Raw genomic sequence first — 27,704 nt, forward strand, 5'->3', positions numbered from 1 at the left:
AGAGGTCTGTTACAGGCTGCAGGCCCATCCGCCAACACAAAGGCAGACAGCTTCGCCATGTTGGAAGAGGATAGCGCCCTTGTCCCTGCACGACCGAGGCCGGGGAAAACGTAAACGCGTCGGTGAGTGTTTCTAAAAACGGAGTCGAGGCTACGCAGAGGAGCGGAGCGGCGCGGTGCGGAGCTCAGGGCGGACGGGAGGACAGCGGCTTCACCGGTCAGCCATGGAGGATGCGGCCCGTGGTCGCCTGCGTCTAATTTGCCATCCGGCCCACGCTCATTTTAATGGGAATTACCGCTGAACGGTGAGGCGAGCCGGGACAAGCCACCACCTGACATTTGAGGGGAGGAAAACGCAAAGGGGACCCCACGTCAATGACTGTTGCGGCAGAGGAGCCCCCACGGTGGAGTCGGCCGGTTCCCAAAATATGACCAGGGGTGCTGGGACGTGTTGGCAGCAAGAAGACGACGACGGCTTCCAAATCTGGCTAGAGCCCCCCCGCGACAACCAAAAGCCATTCACCGACTCAGAGAGGGCGCAGAGATGGCGACTGTCCTTGGCATCCCTCTTGTTCTTAACCATCCTCCTCTCTGATCACCTGTGGTTCTGCGCCGAGGCCCGGACCCGGGTCAAGTTCGCATCCTCCCACCTCCTCTCACCCCAGACCCACTCAGCACACAGCAGCCTCAGAGGAAACCCAGAAGATATTTTTATAGGAAACTCTACCAAACATTTGTGGCGGCGTGAAACTTGCCACCAGGATAGTTTATCTAAAGACTGCTTTACTTTCGCAGATGCCGACCATTTGTGCAAGGGCCTCTCCGACAGAGAGGGGACGCGGGCTGTAAATATGAGCGATTTGTACCTTTCCTTTTGTAACTCCTACTCTCTGCTGGATTTGTTTTACGGGTCGACAAGTCCGGACAATTTGAACTGCAGCCTCGACGTGCTCGGCGATGGCGACACCGCCAGATGCAGCCTGTGCGTCCAGGCGTACCAGCGCTACGACCAGCACGCCCAGGAGAAATACGAGGACTTTGAGCTCCTGACTCAGAAATATGAGCCGGGGGCATATTCGGTGAGGACGTGCATGGAGCAGTGCAAGGTAGGATGCAGGAGGGAAGGGAAGGGGGGGTGGGTGGGGATGGTGGTGGTGGTGGGGGGGTGATGTGGTGGCCATCTGTTGATTTGGGCCCGGATAGATGCCAGTTTTGGTCCTCCTCCTCCTCCTCCTCCTCCTCCTGTCGCCATGGAGACGGATGACAGATTCAAGGAGACTCCCGGCTCCAGGCCTCATGTTCATTCATCTCCTCATTGTGTTTAGGCCCCATGCTAATGTGCAGATGGAGGCCCTTGCTAGTGTGTGTGTGTGTGTGTGTTTTTCTGCCCCCCTCCTCTAGTCCACGCTCCGTTCTTTGACATTGAAGACCACAGTCCTCCTGATCAGCCATCGATACCCTAGATGGGGCTGATGGAGCTCTCATCGCTTAGCGTGTGGAGCATCTCTGCATGCAGGAGGCTGCTGCTGCTGCTGCTGGCATGTGCAAACAACTCTGGGAGCCTGTGTGTCCTGTGTGTGCTGTCGCAGTCCGCCAGGTGTTCATCATGGCCGCCCACTCCATATCGAGAGCGTTTCATTAAAGTCAAGAGGTGGTTTCCTTGCCTAATGTGGCGGAAGGCTTTTTTTTCCGCCTCGACTTGTGTTTGCACATTACCAGGCCCGTACGTAGGCCTCGCTTCGGCTGCAGGCCCGGGCTCGCTGCTTGATTACCATGCAAGCAAGTTTACAAGCGTATAACAGGCCAAGGTGGGTCAAAGTGGGCTGTAATGGGTGTCGGGGGCCCCGCTGAGAGCCGGCGCTGCTGCGAGCGGCAGCTGGGAGCCGTAAAGGCGCCATTCAGCACCGCGGAGAGCTCCGAGGCGGCGGAGCTGTCCGCGGTGCTGAATGGCGCTCCCCGGCTCCATTCACAGAAGCCCTGGCCAATCCCAGATGGCTTCCATTCAGCCAACCAGAGGCAGAGACACAAGCACAGGCGTCAAGAACACCAATCTAATAAGGCCATCTGCCTGCTTATACAGACCCAATGCATCTAGACGGACCCATATTCACGTGAGCTGGGCCTAGTTTGCAGGGCTAGTTTGAATTTAGAGGAGGAAGACTAAGTGAATCCCTTTGTGTGCATGTGTGTTTGGATTCATCAAACAGTGATTCACTTTCTTTTGTATTCTCTTTGCTGTCGGGTGTCTTAATCCAGACAACGACAACACATCCTTTTCAGGCAGGATAATTCCAGCATTCATATGGTTGTACCTCACATTCATTCTTGTGTAAACGCTCACACACACACACACACACACACACACTCGTTGTGTACAGGCAGGAGCTGCAGGCTGCTGCACTTTCATTCATCATATACTCAGAACTTGTATTCTGGTGATATACAGTTTTAAATAGTTTAGTTTTTGTTGGTTTTAGTATCACAATCAATATGAAGGACAAGTTATTAAAACTATCTATGTGTTTTTATTCTTCTGGCCCAGACAGAGCTGAAACGATTAGTCGATAGACAGAAAAATAATTGGCAACTATAATGATAATCGATTAATTGTCTCAGTCGTTTTTCAAGCCAAAAAATGCAAAACATTCGCTGCGTTTTGCTGCTCTCATCCTTATTGTTGTAAAGTGAACATCTTTTGATTTGGACAAACAAAAGATGACATTGGAAGACATCACCGTTGGCTCTGGGAACTTCTCGTGGGTACTTTTACACACTTTTTGACATTTTACGGACTGAATGACTAATTCAGCTCTAATTAAGCTCTGATATTTCCCATGAATCATCATTGCTGGATGCTTTAGCCCATATCCCAGCTCTGATAGCTAAAACACTGTCTCACGTTGAGTTGGTAAAGCCTGACCTAAGCTCCCTCAGAGTTTTACTTCACGGCTGGTTGGTTGGTGGTCAGCTTCAGCGTATGCTGTCATGCTACACAGGAAGGAAGGCGATGGCCAGCTTTGCCATCAAATCAGCCACTGACGAACTCCCATTGATCCTAACTGGAGATGGCCCAGCTGTGCGCTACACTGAAGCCTCAGTGTGTGACATTCTTTCTTTTCCTCAGCTGAACTGAAGCCCCACACACGATTTTCTGTTTTATCCGCTGCCAGCCTGAGGCCCCGTTCTTTGAGCTCACCTCTTGGCATTTGAAGAGAAAACAGTCATCTAGTCAAGCTTCTAATTTCTTCCACAGTGACCCCTCTTTGTCACCTTCTTGATTATAGGTTTGTTCAAGTCCTGTGTACACTGACAGCAATGGCACGCAAAGAGCAGCGTGACTCAAACGATAATGTAGAGCTGTTGTTGAGTTAATGGCTACCTGCCTTGGAGAAGCAGTGCGAGTTGTGTGCCGGTTCAGACAGACGTATGTGTAACCTATATAAATATGGCAAGATTATAGGTTACACTGAGCTGGCAAGTGTGAAAACATTAACCAAACAGATTCCTGCATCATAGTCTCATTTCAGCATGCTGGGAAACAGTGGAGGCAGGTATAGCCAGAGTTTGGTTACCCACAGCCAGAGGAGAATCTCTGACATTTCAAGTGAGGCTATTTGACATGGAGAGTAGCGTTTGTTGTGCAGAAGTGCCTCCTGTGGTCCGCAGGTGGTGCTTTGATCCCTGTAGCCTGAGGTGAAACATCACACAGTGGACACGGCCAGCGTGCTCTTCCTCACAATGGGATTCTCCATCATCTGACTCTGTGAAAACCCACCATTCATCCTGACAGCGGGGCCGGGCTCGAAACATTTAAACCTGGGCCGAAGCACTAATGTCAGCTTGGAAGCAACATTTATTTCTTTATCCAGAGTATGAACCAAAATGTCAGACTCGGTAGTAGTTTCACAGGAAACAGTAACGCCAGAACATACCTGCAGACTGTCAGCTGTCAAAGCCCTGAGGTCTGTAATCACACTGTAATCACAGGGTTTCCTCTCTGTTATAGCACAAGTCTGCAGTATAATTGTAGAACTATTATTATCACGTGTTCACAGGAAGGAATGTTTGAGTACACATATGTAGAATCTCCAATGCAGGTGCACTACAGGTAACCTCTAAAGCATTTTGTAAGTGAATTTTGGCCATGACCATTATACATTAATAATAATAATACATTCATATTAATTAGGTTTCCAGAACTGTCCTCTTCTCACTTCAGAGAGCTCAAGAGGCTGAGGTGGGAAGTAAATGGACGAGCAAAAGGAATTTGTTTTTCTGGCTGCTTTCAGTCATCGATTACCAAGTTTCATCATGTTATATGGTAAATGTCAAAAATGTTTTTTGTCGTACCAAAACAACCCAGAAAGTCTGCATTTGTTGTTATGAGGGCTGCAACTGCTGATTATTTTCAGTATCGATAAATCTGCTCGTTATTTTCTCTATAATCTCTTAATTTTTGGTCTAAAATGTCAGAAACCAACCAAGTGAACGAGCAGCAGGTCGAAAACAAAAGATATTTAATTACCTATCATACGATAATAGGCAGATATTCACATTTAAAGGCCCTGAAAACTTAGTTTCTCAATCAGCCTCCAAGTATGAATGATGGTCCGAACAGATTGGGATTTTTTAAATGAGAGATTTCTGTATTGCTTTTTTGCTGATTAAAAACTCAGATAATCTGCTTTAAGTGTTAAACATTTAATGAATAATACCTAAATACCTTTTATTAACTTTTGTAATGAACATTTAATTTTAGAGAGACTTGATACTTCAAACTTGAAACCAAGTTTCCAGGGCCGTTAAGAAACTGGTTGCTGTGATCATAGCAAGACAAAAACATCAGCAATTGTTCACAAAACCACACTGAAAATGGTTAGAAAAGAATAACAAATGAGCTGCAAAAGGTGTCTGCATCTTTGTCCCCCCCTTAATTGCACTCATTTGTGAATTTGAAAGAGCTGTCAACACCCAGCAGAGCAATCCCGAAGTCTCTAGAACAACTCCGTTACTTCTCCCTCTTTGACCCCCAACGACCTCTACTCCGAGTGCTACTGCTACCAGTCCTGCTACTTCTTGTTCTCCTCTTTCCACCACCACTGTGATGTAAAATCATTTCAAAACACAATCACTGACAAGTCTGTGCACAAATCCGTCTCCTCCCCTACCCTCTAATGTCTAATCTTAGCCGGTGTTGTGTGCAAGTGGAAAGGAGGACACCGTCCACAGCGTGCTCCCTCTTTAGATCCTTGTCAACCGCACACATCTGCATTGATCTGAGCTCTTTTTGAGCCGGAGGGACGGGTGGCAGCAATACCAAGAGGTTGATCCCTATTGATTTGCACCCAGCCCTCCGCGTTCACTCGTCCTTCATTTGATACTGGGCAACTCCTCCGGCCGAAATAGGGCAGCGCTTGAGCTCAGTGAAGACATCATGTTGCTATCTTAACCCGTTTGATTGTGCCACAAGACCGGGGAGTGTTTTTGTGTGTGTTTGAGATACAGTTTAGGTAGTGTGTTAAAGTTGTACACTCTTCATCTGTTATCTCCCTACCTACAATATGAACTGTTATGCAATTCTGCAGTAAATGATGTGTAACAACAAGGATATCAGTTCTCAGATGGGGTGCCCTGAAACTAAATCTAAACACAGATGGAGCTTTGTGAAGCAATACATTTTCCTCTGAGTGTCTGGACGATGCTTGAGCTCCACATTTGGAAGAACAAATCTGTCGTTTCAACAAAATCTTACCAAGATCCTGACAGCGTGTAACAAGTTAGTGTAAGTTAAACCAGTTAGCGCTGCAATAATGATTGTTTTCGATTTTAGCCAGCAGCATGGTATAGGCTGAAATATCTCTGCAACCACTGGATGTGTGGCTGCTAATTAGCAAATGTTAGCGTGCTGACATATTAATCTAAAATGGTTGATGTTACACCTGCATCCTCATTGTGAGCATGTTAGCATTTAGCTCAAAGCGCCGCTATGCCGAAGTACAGCCTCACAGAGCTGCTGTTATGGCTGTAGACTCTCAGTCTTGTCAAAATTCAAGTGATTAATTGTTACGCCAAAAAATGTCAGAAAATAATGAAAAATATCCATCACAGTTTCTCTGTTAATTTTCTGTTGATCGACTAATAGATTAATTGTCTAATCATTCCAGCCCCACAATCAGTCTGATGCTGCAGTTAGTCCCACCTCCCTCCTAATGTGTGTTATTATGACAAAGCTATTAATTCTTATAACTTCAACCGTTGAAAGTGGAGACAGCTTAATATTGTATAGTGTTAATGTTATATTGCAATACTGTGTTACATGTTAATTATTCATAGTGGCCTTTCTAGTCTAGAATTGGGTGATGGTGAAGACAATATGTGTATGTTTAGCAGCTAAAGAGCCTGTAAGGCTAAGTTATCTCTGAATGTATTAAACCATTTTGGGCAATGTTTTTTTTAGTTTTATTGGTTGGTTTTTCAGTGGGACACAAACATACTCCATTTAACTACCACGAAACACCAATAACTCTATTGTGTTATTGGTTATTGTTGTTGATGTTGAGTGCAAATCATAAAAACTGGTCAACATGTACTAAAATCAGTACCAGTATCAGTAAAAGGCTTTCATAGCATACCTGATGTCCTTTCATCAGTGAAGGGCCAATATTGGCACGCAGATCCATCAGTCATGTATGAGTGTAATTGGTTTGACTTGGTTTAGAGCTGTAGTCTCTGTATTTGAGTGTTTCGTGTGTGTGTGTCATTAAACCAGCAGTGATTATGATGGCTCATATGGTGGAATACGGGTACCACTCTAGCTTTTATTTGCTCCTGGACTCATAGTGCCTGCTTGACAACGTCACATACAGTAGATACACAGACTGTCATTCCCAAGTCTATCAGTTATGATACAGTCTTAATGTGGTTCATCTCATCTGCATCAATCTCCTGTAATCACCTATGCTTCTTTTAATTGCTGCCTTTGTTAGCCTTTTATACATTATTCATATTACCAGCTCTGTGTATGTGTGTGTGTGTTGCGTTCCAGTCTGACGGAGCCTTGTGTGCACTAGTGAATGACAGATTGTTGCAGGGCATTGCATTGTTCACTCTTCTAGACTGCATGAGAGTTGCACACAGAAGCGCTCACATGGGATTTCCACCATTGTGTCGTCCTGCTGCAGTTGTGAATGCTGACCTTGGAGAGGGTTTTGTCCCCTCAAGATGCCTGGCCCACTCCACGGCAGCCCTTTTATGAATGGGCAGATCCCTGAGTAGCATGCTAATGAAGCAGGAAGGAGAGAGGGGATGCTAGTTGCTGCAGTGTACAGCAGTGCTTCCATATTGCTTTAACTGTGAACTGCTGTACTGTTAGCAGATCACATCACATGAAATAACAGCAGGGCTCGAGGAGGGAGGGAAACCACACCAGGCAAAAGGGGGTTAAAGTGGGTTACTCAATTAATAGGCCTCATTTAACCTTTGTGGCGTTTCCATTATAGGTGACATGTGAAGTCATTTCTCTGGCAAACAGTAATGTTGTCAATCAAGGGTGAAGGTGTAATTAAAGCTACATTGTCTCTGTGTGTAGGAATGATTCCATTAAGGAAACTAGATTTTTTTCATCTAATGAGCCTTTTCATTTTAGGCCATGCTAGCAGTGTGGCTCTAGGGACGGCAGCCTTCAGTGTTTGTCCAGACAGAAGTATATTTCACCAATGTATTTAGAAACGTATGTATAGTTCATGAAAGAAATCATCATCGTCTCTCAGACCACATTCAGAGGTGGTCTGGGCCACAGCAGTGTTTACGCATGTGTGTCCTGGGCTGCACGATGAACCACCTTTTCAGCTGTTCAGGGATCTCATCACTTAAAATGTCTCTCAAGGCTGCACATGCACATCTATCCAGGGTATGTTCACTTATCACATAACCAGAGCACATGACAATGATAAGCACCTATGTGCACCTCTGCTTTCTTGCTAAATTTGATCAAAATGTGTTTATGAACACATGTCATCATGTCACTTAAATATACTGTATGTTTATTGCAGTGCATGTTAAGGGGGCACTCCAGTGATTTAGCATTGCACTTCCATGACGTTTAGGGGCTCACAAGAGGCAGTTTAAGCAAATAATCAGAGGCCAAACCTACATTTCCCATGATGCAAATCACTGGTCTCTTTCATTAGACCTTCCTGCTTTGCAAACGGTCCTCACCACCCTCAACTTTGTAACACAAATTTGGCTGCCCAATTCAGATAAGTCAAAGTCGATAACCCTGATGACGTCATCAGGGTTATGTGGACTTCAAATTTTTCTAGTTTCTGTGACAAGGAAACTGATCTTCATGTGTAAAGTGTCCCTTTTTTCTTTATTTTGTGCAATTAAAACAGTGTATGTTTCCCCAAAGAACACACACACACACGTTAAAATGACACTTTCAAAAACATATATCCTCCGTGGAGATGAATTGCATGCTGTTGCCAAGCTGTTCTCCTGTTTATGCAGTAATGAAACCAGCCAAATTTAATTATAGTAAAAACATTCATTACTTTGGCTTTGTAATTGTGAGAAAATTAAGATGTTGCAAGCAGGATGTGTTTTTTTTTTCTGTGAAACACCTAAGGGTCAGACTAATATCTCCATTCATTCATGGGCACGACATCAATTAGTCTAACAGTCCTATTGTCTGCATAGGTATTTGAATGGATTATTTTTACAGGGACAGATGTAAGCCTGAATGCATGTCCCAGCTGCTGTGTGCTGTATTGAATTTTAGGATTTAACTAATGTAGAAAATACAGGAGCAGATTGGAGGTTTGTGCCCTTGTTCAGGGGGAACTCTGCAGCGCTGGCTGTCGCTGTTGGTGTCAGATATGAAAACTGATGACTAGGTATAACTCAAATATCCTGTGTGCTGCCTTCAGACGATCGCATCTAAATTCCCTACCACTTGGCACTAATGGGATTATCTGCCTTCCCCTTATTCCCCAGTAAGGCACCTCTTTCTTGTGCCCTTTTGAAAAGCTTTTTCAAACTAGGTCTGCATGTATACAGTGGACTAGGTAAAAGGTTATGTTTGAATCTCTGTTAAGCTCCATGTGGCCCATTAGGATGATTGAGGATGATGTTCGTCCTGATAAATGAATTGTCAGTCTCTGGACGTGAGTTTTGTTTATGGGAACGCAGTGCGACGGTTTGCCTAACAGCACTCTCTTCTTAAGATAAAAAAAGCTGCTCTACACTTCCAGTTTTTTCCATTAAGTTGTTTAATGCATGATGCACGCTGCTGTCTTATGCAATAAATTGATTTACAGTATGACAGTCTGCTGCACTGCCAGCATAAGATTTATAGGATTGTTTAAGCGTTTTAGTGTAAAAATGCACCACCCCAGGCTACTGTAAAACCAAATGAACTTATGTTTGCTACCTGCAGCAACATAACACATTATGATAGAAAGAAATAAACATTCAGTGCACAGACACACACAGAGTGATCAGATTTACAACATCCTCCTTCCATGCCTCGTTCAGGGAGCATTTTAGGCCACACCATAGAGAGAGTTTAAATAGAAGTGAATGGTGCAACACAGCTAATAATCTATGGTAGTTTACTCCAGATTGGAGTCTATGGCTCTCAGTTCCCTTTGTCATTGGCCAGCATGAGAATTTGTATGTGAAAGTTCACCACAGTCGACCTGTTTGATGTTTGGGTGCATGTAAGCAATATTGTCAACAAATCCCATGTGTTAGTGCCTCTCTTAACACTGACTTCTCCACTCTGTGTGTGGCACTCAGCGCTGAGCCCACGGGTTCTTACTGAGACATAAATCCCTGGAAATGGCTCACAAATACATAACTTTATTGTCTAAAAAGTCTCAGCTAAAACAGCTGGTCACTGTAGTTTTTACAAATATTGCTCAAACAGGAGGAAACAGTGCACTGCTGGGGGACTATTTTCAGGTGCGGACTAATCCACATTTGATGCTGGAGTGAGTATTTGGGGCAGCAGGACTGAGTCAAAATAAACAACAGTGTGTTTGTGTTCATAGTAAAGACAGAACATGTCACCCAGTGCAACAGTGTGGCTTACTGATGTGTTTTAAATAGTTTTTGGACAACACTGGAGCTCTGCGGCACAGAGGAAGAAGATATCTCAGGCTTTGATACACACACAATACTTGTTGGTAGAAAACATTTATTGTTGGCTTTGGTCTTTTCAAAATATGACATGAAATCCAAAGTATGTTGGACATATTTCAATGATGAAAGCTTTGCAATGTGAAGACTTTCATTGGTGTCTCGGATGCATTCAGACTCCTGAACTGCATCATCTCTCCATTACTGACTTGCACTCCAGAGACCATATTGTTGGAACCAAACCAAACCCATGTATGTGTTTGAAATATATAGTCTGTGTTAATTTGGGCTTTCTGTTAAAAGCTGCTTCACAGTGAGTCTTTATGCAGTATTTAACATCTAACAGCAGCGGTTTGTGGAGAGTTAGAATAAACTCTTTTAACAAACACCTGCACAAACCTGCGTTCTTCATTTTCGACTGCACAGAACAGTCCAACCACAGCGTGTGGGGCTTTGAGGCATTTGAAGGTATTTTAATTTACTAATTACCTGAGCCTGTATTTATCGATATCCTGTTTTTTAAATCATTAAAAAATAATCCAGGTTTTGATTAGGATTTCTCATAATTTGTAGAAATGATTTATCAGCCTGAGTGTTTTAGGGAAAATGGAAAATATGTGAACGAATCTGACATCAAACTATACTTTCTAGTTGTTTCTAGTCTAATCACACGTGTAGTTAATACAAATCCACTATGTTTAACTGGGTGGTGAATCAGAAAACATGTTCTCTCGAGTTCGTCTGTGCACTCTGGTGTAAAACTGCAGGGCTGTTGTGATGTAGTAGCAGATCAGTGATAATAATATCAGCGTCCTTGTCTGGCGATAGGGTTCTGTGGTCTGCAGTGATCCGTCTAAGAGAGCTGCTCCATTTAGCGCGAACAGAGAAGAGACAAAGGATGTTGAACAATTATCCGAGCCACCTGATACACCCACGGTCCTGCTGTTGCTCCTGCGTGACCTCTCCTCCAAAATCCTCCTCACATCTGATCTGCCGAGTGGCCACCTGAGTTGAGAGCTGTTTCACTGAGAGGCCGTCTCTTCGGCAGCGTTCAGCGCTGTTAGAACAGTACAGTAGGTGTCAAATGGGGACGCTCAATCCTGGACTCTCTCTGCTTCGCACTCCAAAACAGTCCTAATATGTCCCACAGACAATATGAGAGTTCTTTTACAGTGATGCGAGGAGTTTGCTCTTCAAGGCCGTGATGTTGACTGCAGAGGTGGGGGAGATGGAGGAGGTGGGGGTGTAGCATCAGAGGAGCTAGTGGGCGGACTGGGAGGCCTCTTGGCTGTTTAACTTCCATTTTGTCCTTGTATATTAATCCTACATTCCTGGATAGCTTCAGTAACACCTCTAATATATCAGAGCTCCACATATCATACGTACCTTTTTAATGTCCTAATATCTCAAAATCAAGTAGGGGAATAACCTACTTATAACATTTTCTCACCGTGAATGATACAATCTTACATGAACAGCATTTTCTGTCAAAGAATACCTCTAAATAAACACATCATTTTCTCCTATACACTACTCTTTCACTCTTTTCCCCTTGTTTCGGTTTCCTGAACAGACCTTTATAAATGATAATGACACCCGCACTAAGGGGAACGTTCACTCTGACAGCGTTACATAAGGATTGCAGTCTTGACCGCAGTTATCTGCCCTCCATCACTCGCACAGTGACCCTTCACATTTTCACTCCCTTTCAGGCTAATAAATCTATATGCTGATTGCTCTCCCCCCTTTGGCCGCTCATTCCTCCTCATTCCCTCACCGTTATTATCACCCAACACTTGGCTCATAATGATTCACAGTTTTTACTCTGAAAAGTGATCATTTGTGACGTCATTCCCCTCATATTATTTCCAGCACACTGTGGATGAAAACAAACATTTCTTTTTATGTATTTTTTAAGTTTGGAGAGAGAAGCGTTTGGAGTCTTTGTGCTAAGCTAACCCAGCTTTAAATTCATAGTTAAAGAGGGACTGTGCAGGTTTTCAACCAGCTTTGTATCATTACAAAGATGATAACACATGCAAATGAACAATGTTTAACTTTCCTCCATTTTGCCTGCAGCCAAAGCTCCCCACTTATTTCCCACCTCTGGGGTTGTTTGAACTGCAGATTGTACATCAGAATTTTTGGTATCCCCTCCGTTAGAACATGATTTTAATAGTTTAATGCTGGAATCAGACATTTGGTCCTACTTAGAGCAAGTTTGGAGGAATTACAGTGCATGGAGCAGGAAGAGAACACCAGAGCCAAGCACCGGCAGCCAGTAAGGATAGAGATGAAGTGCATTCTGGTTGTTGTACGTTTTCTACCATTTGAGCTAAAGGGCACACCACAGCCCTCGTTCTGTGTTTTCTTCTTGTCATGTAGCACCAATTTCAAAAAGTATTTGTGCCTTTCTAATGCATAGACAGCCTGGTTTTATGAAAAGACCATCTTTCCAGCAGGGGAAACAACTTCTTTCATGCGCAGACATGAATGTGTATCGATCTAACTCTCAGCAAGAGAGCAAATAAGCGTATTTCCCAAAATGTCAAACATTTCCTTTAAAATGGCAGGCACAAGGCCTGAATCAGGGCCTGTAAAAAAGTAAAACAATTTTGAACTACATGTACGCTAGTATTTCGTTTTCATGCCGCTTTACTTCTTCTCCAGTACATTTCAGTGGGAAACTGAAATTCTACTTTTTATTCCACTACATTTGTTTAACTGCTTTCGTAATTCGTTACGGTGCATTAGTATAGATTAAAGTCCTGTACACCCACATAGGTGTTTTGAGTTAGAGCGGCAGTTGCAGTTGTGTAAAGCTGCGTATGCTAGGATCTTTGTAAGGACACTTTGTACTAAGAGGGAAGATAAAGTTGTCATTTTTCGCAACAATACTGACAGGAAAGCCCCTGAAGTCAAGTCATCTTGTTGCAAAAGATTATAAAGTTCACTCAATATTATCTTGTGGGATTATGATAGAAAAAAAAAGTTTCTGGACCTTCAGGTGTGATCTGGGCCTGAAAGATGAGGTGAGGTGAACACACCAGTGCAAGCACAAATCAATCAGGAAAGCAGTCATGTGTACCTCTGCTCTGCACCATATTTACATTGCGTCAGTTTGGTACTATGATGTGAGGCCTTGAATTCAGGTTTATTTCAGTATGATCTGGGGAATGAAATGTGTAACTTCAGCAGTACAGCTGAGCTCAGTCCAGGTTGTTTTGGTTCTTGTGTCAAAGCCCCCACTCAGCATATATCCGGCTGTGTTCATCATGGAGCGACATCCATTTGGGGTTTAGTCAATATGTCCTGGGCTTCGGTCAGGCCTCCTGCAGTCTGCAGGCTCTGCATCGATAGAGAAACCAGAGCCACCCTGACCCATTCAGCAGCCCCCCAGAGCTGAGATCCAGCTGAAAATGAATTCTGTTGACGTTTGGAGGAGAGAGCTGCAGAGCTGGAGCAGAGCCAAGAGGGATCCTACGACCAGAGCAGGGCTTAATCAACTAAACATGAAACAAAAACCTGGGAAACAACCTTGTATGTGCTAGAAATACTTTTCCCACAGCAGAGGGCAAATTCTTCGATCTACGTGTTTTTTAATGTAACGACTCATTGCTGCGCCTGCGTGGTAATCCAGACTGAAAACAAATGCTGCCATACACATTCATGACCATGTTTTCTCAGAACTGTTATACAAAACATGGTTCAGGGAAATGATGCCATCTTTATCGTCATGTCCTGATAGGTGGATCCACTTGGTCAGCCAGACCTCATGACGTCCCATAACGCCGCATGCTCTACAGGGCATTTCCAATTAAAAGGTTCAGGGTTTCTGGAAGCCTGTCAATACTATTGATGGATCACTAATCATCTCAAGATAAGAATGTGCATCTTCATGTTTTCACCGTTTTAATTATAAACCAAACCTTTATGAATAAAGTTATATGACACATTAAACTCAACAACAGATGATATAAAATATTTTCAAGTATCTAAAACTGGTCTTAGTGTTCGCAAATAGAAAAAAAAACACAGAATTAAAGAATCACTGTAGCAGTAAGGACCTTCAGTACACATTGATGGCCATGGTTCTAGACATAATTCACAAATGGCAGCTTTTTGTCTTATTTGATTTTAAATTATAATTTTAAATGTAGCATATTAATTTCTTTTTAAAACTGTGTAGCTTTACTTGATCAGCAGCCACTGTGGCCACAAGGTGCACTTAAAAAGCGAAAACATTGTGTAACAGCAACACAAGTTCTGGAAGCTTGTCAATACCATCGATGGATCACTAATCAAGGCCTCTGTTTACTGTTTTCACCGTTACACATTGTCCTCTCAGACATGTTTGCTTCAAGGAAATTGACATGACTCTTTGGCCGTTGTTTTTGTGTTGCTGTCTGCATCGTGGATATTTATTTATAGCAATTTGCACAAATAAAAGGAGTTCTGATTGGTGTTATGAACCTGAGATTTGAAACAAAGAAATGTCGACCAAAAAAAATATTTCACGGTTGCACAGACACTGGGCTTTAGTATTGTGGAGCCAGGGGAGCATGTGTTTCATAACCACTTCACAAAAAACAAAAGATCTGTTATTTGGGAGCTTGTGAAAAATAAGTGTCTCCTACTGAGTTAGCATCACAGATACTGTTCCAGTATGATATAAAATAAGGATTTTATGGCTTCATTTATGCTTATGTTGTTTAACAGTCTTGAGGTCTTTACAAGAAGAGAAGGAAAACGTATATGTGAACACCGTGATTTGCTCACAAATTGTCAAACATTTGTAAAAACACATTTGTCTCCACCTCTGACCTCCATATAGTGGTGGACTAACAATGAAAGCTACCACATAGAGACGTAATTACAGAACGCAAATACATGAATGGCTGTTGCAGAAAACGTGCAGACCATAAATAGTTTAAAATTGTGGTCAGAGTTCATGAAAATATTAAGGATTATAACTGAAATTGTGCCGTTTGGCCTGTTTCATAAACTAAAATTCTTAAACAACTCTGTTAGAATTGAGAAAAACCCATTTCAGATAACATTGAACCTGTAAATAAATTTGTGAATCGCCACATATTCATGCTGCTGCTTCCCAGACTCTTATTGTGGCTAAACCGTCATACGCCGTCCCTTTTCACTGTCAGTCAGCCTGCCTGTTAGGGGTGTCATTCATATTAGTGACAGCTATAGCTTGGACTTTCACTCTCCAGCTTTGAGCCCTCATATGTCCTTTGCTTGCCAGAATACTGTTCAGAAAAGAAACTGTCACATGGAACCATTTTTAAGCTCAGTCAAATTTGTAGTCCTCCACCACAGCCCCTCTTTGACCCTCTTTTTTCAAGAGCGCACTCGTTGGGAGCAGATGATGGCACGGTGAACGTACAAACAAGGGTTGCACTGAAATTGCAAACCATCTAATTTGATGAGAGCGCTCTGCCTCAGAGTGCCATTCTCCAGAAGCACACATACAGCGCTTGGATACGTTACATCACCAGGGAATGGGATATAATAACTGTGGACATCAGTGCAGGAGGACAGACACCACTATGTGTCCCCTGTCCTGCTGGATTATCCCACGGTTGCATCAGAGACCTGAGGCGGCCACTGAGATTTCAGTTGTGGGCGCATCAAAGTCCTGTCAACAACATTTTGTCTGGATTGACTGGACGTCTTTCATGTTGTGTGTGCAGAATAATAAAAAATGCTCTTTTAATTTTTGGACCACCTAGTCCCATACAACAGACCAGGTGACCCCATCTTGATTTCCACCTGAAAAATGTCCTAATTTGACAGTTTTAGTTTAAGGCACGGGTTTTTAATATTTTGCACACTCAGTACATTTTGGTGCTAAAAAAAATACGTCTCATCAAACAAAGAAACGCGACTGAAAATAGCCCAGGTAGTGTGAGAGCAGCTTCCTGTTCTGCAGCAGCCTGTGATTTGTGAGTGGTAATGATCTGTGTCATTCAGCTTCTAACTGGGATCTCACTCTGCAGCTGACTCATATGCTTTTTATAGCAGTCTCTGTCATTCCACTTTATAGCTGCTGTGTGTGTCTGTGTGTGTGTGTGTGTGTGTGCGACAACACAGTCCTGCTGGGAAGAAAAAAAAAAGAGTGTTGATACTGTTGGCTTAAAGTTTACATACCCGGGAGCTTAAAGCAACATGAGTACAGTTCACTTGGCGCTTGATTTAGGAAGAACAGTTCAGGGGTGATAAACATAATTATGGCCTCTGATTAATACACACAGTTTACTAAAAGCATTTGGACCAGTCTTTTAAAGACCAGAGGAGCACAAACTCCTTGTTGACAAGAATTAGAGCAGAAGAATCGATACTGCTCTTTCGTCTGTAGCCTAAACATGAAGTTGGTGGCGGCCGGAGCTTTGCATAAAGACTGGAAATGGGTAAACAGCTAACCTGTCTATGCTTTGGATTTTTACTGATAAACAGTGGAGATACCACATGCTAATTCAGAAGTTAGCTGATAGTTTGTGAACATATTGAAACCTCCTTTTTATTATCTGAGGCAAGGCAAATGTATTTATATAGCACCTTTCAGACACAAGGTGATTCAAGGTGCTTTACAGGGACATAATACACAATAAAAACAAGACACAGAAACATTAAATTGCATGTAAGACCAAAACAGAGCTGAAAGGAGAGTGAATATTGGACCTACATTCATTTGATGGGTAGGAACACGACACCAGCTGAATGCCGATGTTGTGTCTTCGGCATGAGTAAGTAGGCCAGTGTTTGCTAATGTATTTGCCATTAAAGCTTTATAAGGTGGTTGTATGTCAGTATATTGCTTGCTGCCAGTGGCCAAGAAGCCAAAAAAAATCAATCATTGCAGGTTTAAGGCCACTAACGCTATTTATATTCATGCCAAACATTCAAGTCCACAGTTTTATTTTGGTTTTTCCCTGAAAAAACTAAAAGATTATCACTGGAAGCTGAAACTTGTGCCTTTGAAATACATCAGTATCTTTAGATAAGGAAGAAAATATCACAATAAAACAAATGAAATACAAAACAAATAATCAGAACCAGTAATCAGCCTTGACAGGGCAAATTATTTCACCCATCTCGTTTGTGTTTTAGGGTGGATCAGGAGAGTTCTGGTTGTTCAGGGTTTCTTCAGAATTACTTTAATAATTCTTGTGAGATTTCATGTCATGGCTGCTGCGTAGGCACACTTTTAGCTTGACATTTCCTCTTGGTGGTGCTCATTTCGCTACTGAATGAACAAACGTTCCTGTTTCTCTGCTGCTTAGTGGTTCCTCTTGTCCGCAGACAAGCTCTCCCACTGTCCTCTGTGTCAGATGACAGGCGTGTGAATGGGAATTGTGAGGGGAAGCCCTGCGCCGCGGCGAGGCAGAATGGAGGAAGAGCTGCTTTGCATGTCAGATTTACACGAGCTGTCAGCCTGACTGCTGCCTGTGAACTGCTGCTGGAATGACCAAAAATGACCCTCTTTTACAGCACAGAAGCCACAGGGGGGGTTGTTATCCGTCTGAGTTGAGCTTTGGATTCCCCTGAAGCCAAGAAATTCTTTGTTGTATTAAAGAAGGGTCATCTTGTTACATCTTAAACATGACATTTGTGTCTCTGCTGTAGCTAATTTATATTACATTGAGCATCAAAATAGCCCCTCTCATCCTTTTACATGTGGCTCGCTACCTGCTGGTTGCAACGAATATATAATGAAATAGTGTGACCCCTCTCCCACACACACACACACACACACACACACACACAAACACACAATGTCTCTGTTGACACATTTGCTCCACTGTTCAATATGAGAATGTTTTTCACTCTCAGATTGATTGATGCTACATCACAGCTGAAGCGGAAGCCCCGCCCCCCCACCCACCACCACTGCTACCACCCCCCGAAGGCATCAAATGCACCTTTTCCAACCTGCCAATTATTTTAGAAACTCACAGAAACACAAATCCGAAGCATTTAAATTGAACTGAAATTAAAATTCAGTCTTGCAAAAAAAAAAAAAGAAAGCAGCATACGTAGCCTTGGTGTTAGCTGTGTGTAGTTATTTGATTGAATTTGTATTTACCAAAAGGAAGAAATTTAAATTGTACACATTTTTTGCAGTAGTAGTGTTCTCCAGGGGACATGGATCTGTGGCTCTGACTGATGTTTGTGCTGGTGATTTGATTGGTGTAACATGGTGTTGGTTGTTAGCTGACGTAGCTGCTGCTCAGTGCCATCTGTGATTCAAACCCTCCCTGCGTTCGTCCATGTTGTCATTTGAATTATAGAATAACGTACAAAGCAGGACTACACGTTGCTGTGAGGTTTGACAGTCACCACATCTGGATCCATTGAAGAACAGTAAAGCTTCTATAATGTGGAAGAGACACAACACTGAGCGTGTGTTTAGATAATGTGAATAAAAAGTGCTCTCTTGTGAGAATCAGTGCTAACTAGCTTTACTGGTGCAATACAAACTCTGCAGCACAACAGGTGCTCCTAAATGTTGCATGTTGCAAAGGAACAGATGTTACTGGTACACAACAAAGCCCTGTGGGCTTGTTGAAAAAAAGTCTGTATCAACGGTTCTTTCCACAAAAAATTAGGAGAATTCAAGTTTGACTTTAACATTTCACACCTCCTTGATGCATCTGCTCTGGTTCAGATACATTCTTCACGTGTTTCTGAGAGACAAAATGTCGAGGTTTGATGTTAATTAACAGAAAATAAAAGAAAAAGCTGTATACGCTGCCAACCAAGAGTCATTTACCCTTTTAAATAAACTTGTTAACAGTATGTTCTGCCTGGTGTAGCAGCTGGCCCCAGAGCATGAGGACTACAAGCTACAGAAAATAAGAAGCAGTCGCTGGCTTGTTCTACAGTCTGCTTCTTATATAATAGTAATCACTGTGGTGAGTTTCAGATGCCAGTGCTGCTGACACTTATCTGCCAAAGCGTCAGCGTTTGAATCTTAATTTTTAAATCTTATTTTTAGGCTTCAAAAGATTTGCATGCAGGCGCTGACAGAAGATGTGATAGTGGCGTATTTTACATCTCTACGTTAATATAGACGTCCAAAACATCAGGACCACGTCTCCTAGAATTCATCCTTGAGATCACAATTTGCAGTGTTGGCCGATGTAACAACTGAAGGGGGGGTGAAACGCAGCATATACAAATGTCCTGGTGGAAACGGTTGCCAGCCTGGTGTCTCTGGGCTTCAGTACGCTGTTTGAAGCAGACCACGCTGCATGGCGACAGAGGCATCTTGAGTGCCAGGTTCCCATTCACACTGATCACACATTAGACTGATCAAATCAGACCCCAGGCCTGCTTCCTGACTAACTCAATTTGCTCTCATACGCTTCCCTTTTCACGCTGAGCACACGCACGCACACACACACACACACACACACACACACACACACACACACAGACCAGGATGAACGCTCAAACATGTGCGCACAAACAGAAAACCAACAGAGAGTGGGGCAGTACCCATTGAGCTCTAATGAAAAGCAGAAAAAGCCGTTACCTTGGCAACTGCCAGCATACATCTTCAGGAGGACCCAGATTTCCTGTCTGACTGCGATCGTATTGTTTTGGTTCTCTTTTGATAGCTGCAGCATCCCTAGACGGATTATCTCACCGCTGGCAAAAATTTATGCTAAATCATCGCAAATGAAGCCGCAGCCATTTGTGCAGACAGGAAGCCGCCACACTGAAAATCCTCAGTCATGGATTTAACACCTCCCACTCCGTCAGAATACCACAAACTCTTAAAAACACTGCTGTAATCAGTGATCTGAGGGATTTTTATCTTGGCCTTGAGCCAGTTTCTCCTCTACGCATTCAGCCGTAGAGCCCCTCCATGGTGAGAGCACTGCTGCCAAAAGCAGAGGATCATGGGAATTAAACTGTGGGTGTGATTTATCTAAATTACCATCTAACATACAAAGAGGTGTAGCCACTACAGTTTGAATGAATATTTTTATTATGACAGAATATCTAGAGAAAAACATTTTTCATACTGCACCATGAGCATAACCTGGATTAAAATAGAGACCGATCTCCCATCAAGGCACTAAAACCACAGTGTTGACCTTTTTTTGAAGGATGATCCTGGCAAACAGGTATGAGGACTTAACCCCTCCAGGACAGACTATTCTACACACATACTGTATAACATGAAGTTATACGTGTTTATATATATTTATATATTCATAATATATTTGATTTGGGTCCACACTGTTCTCATCATTATCTTTCTCATCACCATAATCAGATTATTATAATTATTATAATTGCCTTTGCAGCGTTAGTTATCTCCGTATGTCGCTCTAAACAGGAAACACATCAGACCCCCATGTGACATTACAGCATTTAAAAACACAGGGGAGCACAGAAGAGGTGCAGATTTACCTTTTTAGCCTTGTGGAGGTCCTGGGTGCAATTTAACCAAGCATAACCAAGTCATTTTTAAAATATGACAGTTATCTTCCCCCCACCAAGACATAGATGTGTGTTCAGTGTGTTCTCTACTGTGACGTCTTTCTCCTTGGGATGTGTGTTGGGGACCTGTTTCTGTTGGTGGATAGCAGTGCACATGCTAAACTTTAGCAACAAAAAGGAAAATTTCTGTGATCAAACTCTAGTAAACGGCAAGAAAAAAAGTGTTTCATCCTAATTTCTCATATTATTACTATAAAGGCCCTAAATCCTGTTTTCTCAGTTATCTTCTATCTACGAACGACCTACATGTACACAAAGTCTTATGACAAAGGTTGGACAAAGTTTGGGTTATTTCACATCACAGGTTTGGGTATTAGAAGTGGGTGGGGCTCAGGTGGAAAAAGGTGATTCAGTGCACCAACCAGACTTCAGTTGGTGGGTTTGATCACTTTCAGCCAAATCTTTAACTCCTGACGAATAAGATCTTTTTTTCAAACATTTTACTTTGATTGTTTTTTTTAATTTACTTTATTACAGCCACTTAATATTGCTTTTCTATGTGTAAATCTCTCTTAATGCTGAACATTTCATCATTCTCCTACTTGGTAATCACCTGATTGCAGTTAACGGTTTGTTTTGTCCGTGATTCATTGCTACTTGGAAATGGCTGTTTTGCCCCAATTGCTTGAATGTGTCAGGTAATGACTCTCTTAACACCCTCCAGCACATAATAGCAGGACATTTTTCGCTGTTATTTAATGGACACACCTCTCCCTCACACGTCTTACTGACTTCTGCAGGACAATAGGTGACATACTGTGTTGCCATCCAGATGGAGGGGACACAGTTGACTGATAGGAGCTGCTACGCAAGCACTCGTTGATGTCGATGATGCTGACAATAGAGTAACCTTGTGTGGGCTGCACATGTTGAGGCTCTGCATCACTGTGCACATGACTTGTTGGCACAGAATGACGTGTTGACTTTAAACCTTGTACCATCTCCATGTTAACATCACAGAACATGTGACACCTACAGCAACAGATGATAGTGTCCAAACCCAAACATTTTTAAAGGGAGTATGACTGATGTATGACATTACTAGCCATTAGCCTTTATATACACTGTATACCTCTATATATGTCCACCAATAGGTAACCACAAATGTGTGCTGAAGTTAATCTGTTGACATACATTTTCTGTAGTTTGTATCATAAGAAAAACCTAAATATTTGTAAAGGAACGATAAATGAATACATAAAAATTCATCAGTTGTTGGTGACTTTTTATCCATGCATGCAGTGTAGTTCTAGCAAATGTGGTTAATTAGCACTAAGCTAGAATGTTTTAATGCTAATTAAACATGTTTGTCAATCAGCAGCCCCATTTGTACTTTGTGGTTCATAATTAGCCTGTTAGCATGCTAACAGGCTATGAATGATATTACATTTCCATTACATATTTTTCATTTTTAAAAACTAAAGGACTAAAGGATACTAGTTTAAAAAACAAAAAAAAGCATATCAATATCAAATGCCATCCATATTGGTTTCACTCAGGCTCTAATTTCTTTTAGGGGTCATATATTCTATTGGCACAAAGTATCGATTGCCTCTCGTCTGATCCATCCTGACTCAGTGTGGTTGATCATTATTCGCTTGTAGCCCTTTTTTATAAACTTAATTTGGGGTCACGCTGTTCATTTACAAGAAAACCAGCCCCTGGAGCAAAAGTCAAATGAACTTAAATTTAGGCTATTTGCCGGGCGGTTTCTGATGACCTTTCATCCCACCACGGCGGAGAGTTTTTGGCAGCAGGAGGGCTTTCTAAACAAACCCGATTACACTCTCTGGGCGATGGATTGTCTGTGCTTTCTGCTGTAATTTCCCTTCTCCGGTGTTAATCCTAGTAAAAGCACACAAAGAAATAGCTAAAAATCAGGATAACTCCAGACTGTGGTTTGCCCTTGGTTCATTTTGTTTTGCTAAGCTTTCCAAGCCTGAGGCTTTGGCTATTACATGTCACCATCTGTCTCCTTATGCACATACGTTTGTGCATTTCATATTTCATTCTGCCTCTCTGTGAACTACAGTGAATTTATCTTGGAAGAGGACAGAAACCTGAATCTGATTAAGTTATTTGGTGCCACTTGATGTTGAATTGTTTGTTATACCTGGACAAACTCAAAAACTAAGTTCCGGTTAGTTGCAGCCATCACATTCAAAGACTTGGCGTTTTTATTTACCTTATATGATCCGCTGTTAAAGCACCTTTAACCTTCGTCATTATGAAAGGTTTGGTCTAAAGCTCTGCATCATTTGCCTGCTGCAGCAGCCTGTTATAATCCATATCCCATAAATAAGCAAATCTTTACACTGTATCTGGCGTGGTTTACTTTCCGTTAGCTGTTGCTCTGCAGTGAGATTGATCCAGAATCCCAGTGGCTCAGCGAGCAGACGAGCCTTGCCCAATATGTGCTGAGCTTTCATGATTGCATGAAGTGCTGGGTCTCCATTTTGGAAAAGTGTTTGTATCTGATCCTCTGTGGATTAAATATACAGGTAATTACTTTACAGGACAAGATGTTAGGATGAGAAATGAATCTACTACTAACAGAGGGAGGCCTAAGACCCAGCAGAGCCAAACAAGTCTCACCAATCCTCAAGTGGATCATAAACCAGCATCTAATGTCATCTTCTCTTCTTCCTCCTCCTCCTCCTCCTCAGATGGCCTACAAGCCCTGGCTGTGCGCTCAGTATTTCCCCACCACCCAGCAATCCTGTCAGAAGAGGGTACCGTGCCACCAGTTCTGCCTGGAGGTCCAGCAGAGCTGTCCGTTCATCCTACCCGACAATGACGACTTGATCCACGGCGGCAGCCCCAGCTTCATCTGTACAGGTTAATACCGACTCACTGTCCAACGTCACTTCCTGTTTAGGGCTGCCTGTTTGCATGTGTGGTCTTGCATTCTGTGCAAACCTCCTAATTTGATTCATGCCAGTGCATAGCGTTTTTTTTTTAGAAAAGGGTGCACAGTATTAATTCATCCACAGTGTGTGTCTCCGTACTGACTGGATGTTACTCCTCCGAAGGCTTTCTGATGACATCTAGTGGTGTCTTTGAGCACAGCCGAGCTCAGACAAGGACATTTTAACAATGCATTGATGAATTGAATTTGGCTTGTCTCTCAATATTTACTGCAGTTTATACAGTAGTACTCACCAAGGACTCAGCCTCAGAGGACCAGACGCTGGCTGCACGCCAACAAACAAGTTATCTGGAAGAGCTGAGCGCAATAACAGACAGCCACACCGGTGGTCTCAGTTATTCTGGCTGGTGTCTCTGGGTGGACCTGTGCTGGGAATTATCTGAGGCCACGAAAATGTTCTGAGCTAAGAGGCTGTAGAAGGATTATTAGTGTTGGGGAAGGAGTAGTCAGGAATCAGGGAGGGTAATTTCTTTTTTTGGTCCGTTTTATTTCTGGTTCTTACTCAGCATTTATTTTATAAGATTTATATTTTAGCTTTCAGCAAGATGAATTTAAAAATGGATCAAATAGTCACAAAAGATGGCTTCAGCATACACAGTGGGTTATAAAGGTGTGCTTTAAAAGAAGACAGTAATCCAGTCACTCTTCTTATCAGTCAACTTGGTAATAGGACCAGAATTTGAGTTATACAAAACACAGAATATTGATCATTTATGAATTACATATATTAGTGATTACATGTTAACATTGTTTCCTCTTTCACTTTAGTCTGCATCATAACAAAAACTTAGTTAGTCTAAAACAGAGAGACGCTGGAGTATTCATTATTTTACGTTTGCTATAAATTAAGTTTATTTAATTTAATTTATAATTTCACTTCTAACGTAGGTATTGATGGCTATTGTGAGAATTAATTGATGATTCATATCTGTTAATAGATAATGCTTTCTATTAGACCACACAAAATTTGCAGGTTTTTTCTCTAAGTGAAACAAAAGGCACAAAGAAAAGGAGTCTTGCTTTTTTAAGAAATGAACATACAATTTCAAACCCTCAACCCCAATCATTATCCTACAGCCCCAAATCCAAATACAGCAGAACCATTAGGGGAGTCAGGGAGGTGTGTATCAAAGACAGTGTGTACATGCCCAAACAGTCCTGAGAAGAGGTCTGATTAGGCAGAGTAAGTGGAAACACCTGTGCAGGTGAGCTGTGGGTGTGAGGGGTTTTGAATAAGTTAATAACAAGCTGTTCATGCTTTGTTTATCCAAAGACCTACTAAGTCTCCCATTCTGGGAATTTGAGAATTTAATGTCGTTAAATAAAGAGCTTTGGTTATTTTTTCCCTCAGCCTCTCTCTCCCTCTACTTTAGTTCAGTGAGAGCAAAGTGAGCTTTTCCCTCAGCCGCCTAGCGCTCCCTGTGCACTGACAGCTCCTTTTACACGCTGCCGAGTTAAGACTTCCAGAGTCATCAACTGATGCAGTGATGCGTCACCCTCAGTGTGGTCGTGGACTTTAATTTGAGTTCAGCTGTGGGTCACTGTGTCTGGTCCTCGGCGTCGTGATAACAGCTACAAACTGAGGTCCAGTGGTCTTGATCTGTCTACAGAGCTGAAGAATGTGTAAAAGGGCGGCCACTGGTGAAGAGATGACCTTCACTGTGCTGCAATTAAACTATTCAGTGCAGATTTGCTTCTTGTTATTAACAGATGCTGTTTTTAACTGTACTGGTAGAGTGTTTCAGGCTTCATTCAGATGCCCTACTTCCATCATTACTCCTGAAGACGGGCTGTATTAGATTATATTGTTATTCAGTCTTGGACCTAAATTAACAAGCCATAAATGATGTACACGTACACAATAATGACACAATATACATTTGTCTATGTCAGATTTTGTAATTGACCAAACTGCACCTGACAGTTGTTTCAAGACTGACTGGAAAAAATGTGAACTTATCCTTTAAGATTTCAAGTTTTAGGGGCTTTTAAAGAGCTGCACCCTTACTGAAGGAAGTATAATGTTATTCTGGAGAACGTAAAGTGAGGCAATGTCATTTTTAACAGAAGACTAACATTCCTCCTCTCACCAATGAACAGCATATTCATGAGCAGTTAAAGGCACTCTGCACTCTGCACTCTGCAGATGCAGCCTTGTTTGACCAGTGGACACCGTAAACAATCCTTCAACACTTGTGTAGAACAGGCGTCACTGAACCAGTCACCCGGTTATACACTCTACTAAGTGTCGCCACTTCCTGTATCCGTTGTTTCAAAATAAATGCCGTTTATCGTTTTATGCGTGATCCAGCCATTTAGATTTTGCCCTGAAGGAACAGTTCCTGAGTGGAGTTTTAGCAACGAGCCAATGAAAATGTACTCAACCATCAAAGGGGAAGCCCTACTATTATACTACTGTAACACTAAATTTACCATCATCCCAGAATTGTACTGGTCGGTAGTTTCCTGTTAGTAACCAGTGTTGCTTTAATGCCGACTCAAATATTCTTCAGCTCTACAGAGAGTCATCTGAAAGCTGTGCTATGAGCATTATTTATTGGTTCATTCAGAAATGATATTTATTGGTATCAGCTGTCAGCAAACCTCTGGTTCCCTAATAGATACAAACTGTACAGCAGGGAAAAGTCAGCAGTTTTCTCTCGTGTCATCTCTTTCTCAGGGCTCCTCGAAGATCATCTATCAGACAGTGAGGCGGAGTGCTGCGACGTCCGATGGGACTCCAAAATGGACAACCCTTCAGGAGGGACACTAAAAAGGACTGCTTCTTCCTGCCAGCCCGAGGGGGCCTCTGTCACCTCCGCTGCCACCCCGAGACTGTGCAGCGGGCGACTGAAGATCTGCCTGCTGGCCCTCGTCCTCCTACACACTGTCATCATCATTTCAGCCTCCCATAATTCTACGTTGGTGGGCGTGGCTGCCATTTTCTCGCCAGAGGAGAGTGCTTCTAACGAGGAGTGAACCTTGGGGTTGAATCTGGTGCTTGTAAAGAGTGATGTCGCTCGAGAGGATTATGGCTTTTACACTGTCATGGCTGCCAGGGACACATCTGGCGAGACATGCTGGAAATGCCTCTACAATCTGCCGCCGATGAACCATCAACCACAGGAAGTGGGAGGGTTTTAACTGGAGCTAAGGGTGCTGGGATTGGACATCGACCGAACCGAGATGTTTGAGAACCACCCCCCTAAAGAACTGACCTCTTGCCACTTGAAACCTGCTCATTGTTTCTATTCCATCCAAATGTTTTCTAGCATATCGTCCCTCCTCTCCTCTCCTCTCTTCTCCTCTCTCCCTCCCTTCCTCCCCTCCACCCTCTCTTCCTGACGTTTGCGGTGTGTGTATGGATGGCACGTCAGAGGAAAAATGGACATTTTTTGCTGCATTCTTTTTCAGGTGCCAGAATGTTTTGACATATCAGCTGTGTTCCCCTTCCTCCTCTCCTTCACCTCTGAGGTATCGTCTTACTACCTTGTATGTGATGTTGCTCGAGGGCCTGCCAGGACCAGCTCATCCATCATTCATGTGGGTCTTGTTTCTCTGAAAACAAAATGTATGTGATTCTTCTATATTCTACTGTTCAGCTTGTATTTCGTCCCACTAGATCTTTTTTTTCAACCCCTTACGACGGTACATGCCTACACATTTTAGGACCTTAAGTGCTCTGAGACCGGGCCGCTTACTCTTCTAACTTGTTGGGCCATTGAGCAAGTTAGGAGTGATGAAGTGGCAGACGTGGTGACGGTTCGCCATGCAGTGCTCCTGGACAGGAAGTGGTGTTCTCTGGTCTCTAAAGTGTTCAGTTTACCTCGTACAGTAGTGGCGGTGTTACAGACAGACGGAGAGTATTTAGAGTAGACTGCAGGGACAACCCAGGGACACCAGAGAACAGTCGCATGATGCCAAAACACCAGGGGCCTCATTTATCAGACGAGCGTAAGCTTGTTTCTACGCACTGAATCAGATTTTTTCCTCATGCTCGAGAATGTGCGCACATTTAGAACCTCTCCTGACCGCGTGTACCAACAAAACCCCTGACTCCTAAACTAAAAACACACAAATCGACACTACTGCATTACTGATAAACT

At 42.8% G+C, this 27,704-nt stretch overlaps 1 protein-coding gene across 1 annotated transcript; it reads left to right on the forward strand.

The window, feature by feature from the left end:
- Positions 1-357: 357 nt before the first annotated feature.
- Positions 358-26,603, forward strand: nalf1a (NALCN channel auxiliary factor 1a). The gene is made up of 3 exons (XM_070855858.1): positions 358-1,105; positions 23,336-23,507; positions 26,279-26,603. The coding sequence occupies exons 1-3, from the start codon at positions 428-430 to the stop codon at positions 26,575-26,577; spliced, it is 1,149 nt and encodes a 382-aa protein (XP_070711959.1). The 5' UTR covers positions 358-427; the 3' UTR covers positions 26,578-26,603.
- Positions 26,604-27,704: the final 1,101 nt, after the last annotated feature.

The sequence above is a fragment of the Pempheris klunzingeri genome, chromosome 24 (assembly GCF_042242105.1).
Source record: "Pempheris klunzingeri isolate RE-2024b chromosome 24, fPemKlu1.hap1, whole genome shotgun sequence".
Classification (NCBI taxonomy): domain Eukaryota; kingdom Metazoa; phylum Chordata; class Actinopteri; order Acropomatiformes; family Pempheridae; genus Pempheris; species Pempheris klunzingeri.

Coding starts and splice junctions, on each gene's coding strand:
- nalf1a (XM_070855858.1), top strand. CDS start 428: ATGACCAGGGGTGCTGGGACGTGTTGGCAGCAAGAAGACGACGACGGC. Junction 1,106..23,335: donor CGTGCATGGAGCAGTGCAAG/GTAGGATGCAGG, acceptor CCTCCTCCTCAG/ATGGCCTACAAGCCCTGGCT. Junction 23,508..26,278: donor CCCCAGCTTCATCTGTACAG/GTTAATACCGAC, acceptor TCTCTTTCTCAG/GGCTCCTCGAAGATCATCTA.